Source organism: Primulina eburnea, chromosome 2 (genome assembly GCF_022965805.1).
Source record: "Primulina eburnea isolate SZY01 chromosome 2, ASM2296580v1, whole genome shotgun sequence".
In the NCBI taxonomy this organism is placed as follows: Eukaryota; Viridiplantae; Streptophyta; class Magnoliopsida; order Lamiales; family Gesneriaceae; genus Primulina; species Primulina eburnea.
This window is the reverse complement of record NC_133102.1, coordinates 31703090-31704531: the sequence shown is the minus strand read 5'-3', so window position 1 is coordinate 31704531 and position 1442 is coordinate 31703090. Positions and strand designations below refer to the sequence as shown.

The following is a 1442-nucleotide window of genomic DNA, read 5'->3' as shown; positions in this document are numbered from 1 at the left end:
CACGTCAAACATCTGTAGTTCTGACAATAATTTATTAAGCATAAGTGAGCCCATACTGGTGTACCCGAGTAGGGCGCTAATTCGAGGTAGCCCAGGAAGAATCATCTAGGAGCTTGTATGAGAGCCCGGGCTTCTGATTACCCAAGGAGAAAATGTCCCAAGTAAGAAGATGTCTCGGGCATTTACCTGCACGGCTTCTGTCGAACCTTTCTTGCAGATTTACCCTAATTTGGGCTATTCATATAATATCCTCAGCTTCTACCCACTTGGAAAAATAGTTGATTGCCACCAAAAGAAATTTCTTTTGAGCTCGGGCAACTGGAAAGGGATCAACAATGTCTACCCTCCACTGATCAAAAGGGCAAGATGCCCAGATGGGCTTCATTAGAGTAGTCGTGTTGTGTTGAAAATTAGAATGATGTTGACATCCGTCACACGTCCAGACCACCCGAGTAGAGTCTTGGCTTATACTCGGCCACCAAAATCCAGCAAGCATTGCCTCCGGGCCAACGTTGTTCCTCCGAGATGCTCTCCACAACATCCTTCGTGAGTTTACCGGAGGTCATAATCCACCTCTCCCATAGATAAGCACTTCAACAGAGGTCTTGAAATGATCTTCTGTATAAGATGTTATTTAAAAGAAGAAACATAAGAGCTTGTCTTTTGATCTTTTGAGCTTGAGTTCTATTTTCAGGCAATTCGTTGTGAACAATGAACTTGATCAGAGGTGTCATCCAGGAATCCTCTGGCGCTGGCAATATCTCCTCATCCGTGGAAAGAATTAGCCGGGTAACATTCAATGCTTCCTGGGTATTGACTTCCGATAAGGAGGCGGCCATTTTGGCCAAAGCATCTGCTTCCCCATTCTCATCCCGGGGGATTTGCTCAATAGTCCAATCAACAAAAGATTCGACCTGGGCTTTTATGAGCTTTAAATATTTTAGTATTCTGTCATCCTTAGCTTCATAAACTCCCTTTATCTGTTGTGTAACTAATTGCAAATCCCGGGAGTTGATTATTAGAGCAAATTTAATCTTCTCTCCCGGGGGAGCTATTATCACCACTCCCACCCCCACATCAGAGACTCTAGATGCCCCATCCACGGATACTCTCCAGACCTCCTCCTCATCTAGCTGAATCATTTCTGACAAGAAATCTGACAGGGCCTGCGCTTTTATAGCAGCCCGGGGATTGTACTCAATGTCATATTTTTCCCAATTCCACTGTCCACTTGATCATTCTCCCGAATACTTCAGAATGAGTCATAATACCTCCCGAGAGGACTGCTTGTAAGCACAATAATTTGATGCGACAAAAATAAGGCCGCAGCTTTCGGGCAGTCATAACCAAAGCAAAGGTATTTCTTCACTTCACTGTAATCGGAGCTCAAGGCCTCTTAGAGCATGACTGGTATAATAAATAGGCTTCTGATCAGAGTCTTA

At 44.2% G+C, this 1442-nt stretch overlaps 1 protein-coding gene across 1 annotated transcript; it reads right to left on the bottom strand.

The window, feature by feature from the left end:
• Positions 1 to 593: 593 nt before the first annotated feature.
• On the bottom strand, positions 594 to 1142 carry LOC140824209 (uncharacterized). Its single transcript, XM_073185805.1, has one exon. The coding sequence runs from the start codon at positions 1140 to 1142 to the stop codon at positions 594 to 596; it is 549 nt and encodes a 182-aa protein (XP_073041906.1).
• Positions 1143 to 1442: the final 300 nt, after the last annotated feature.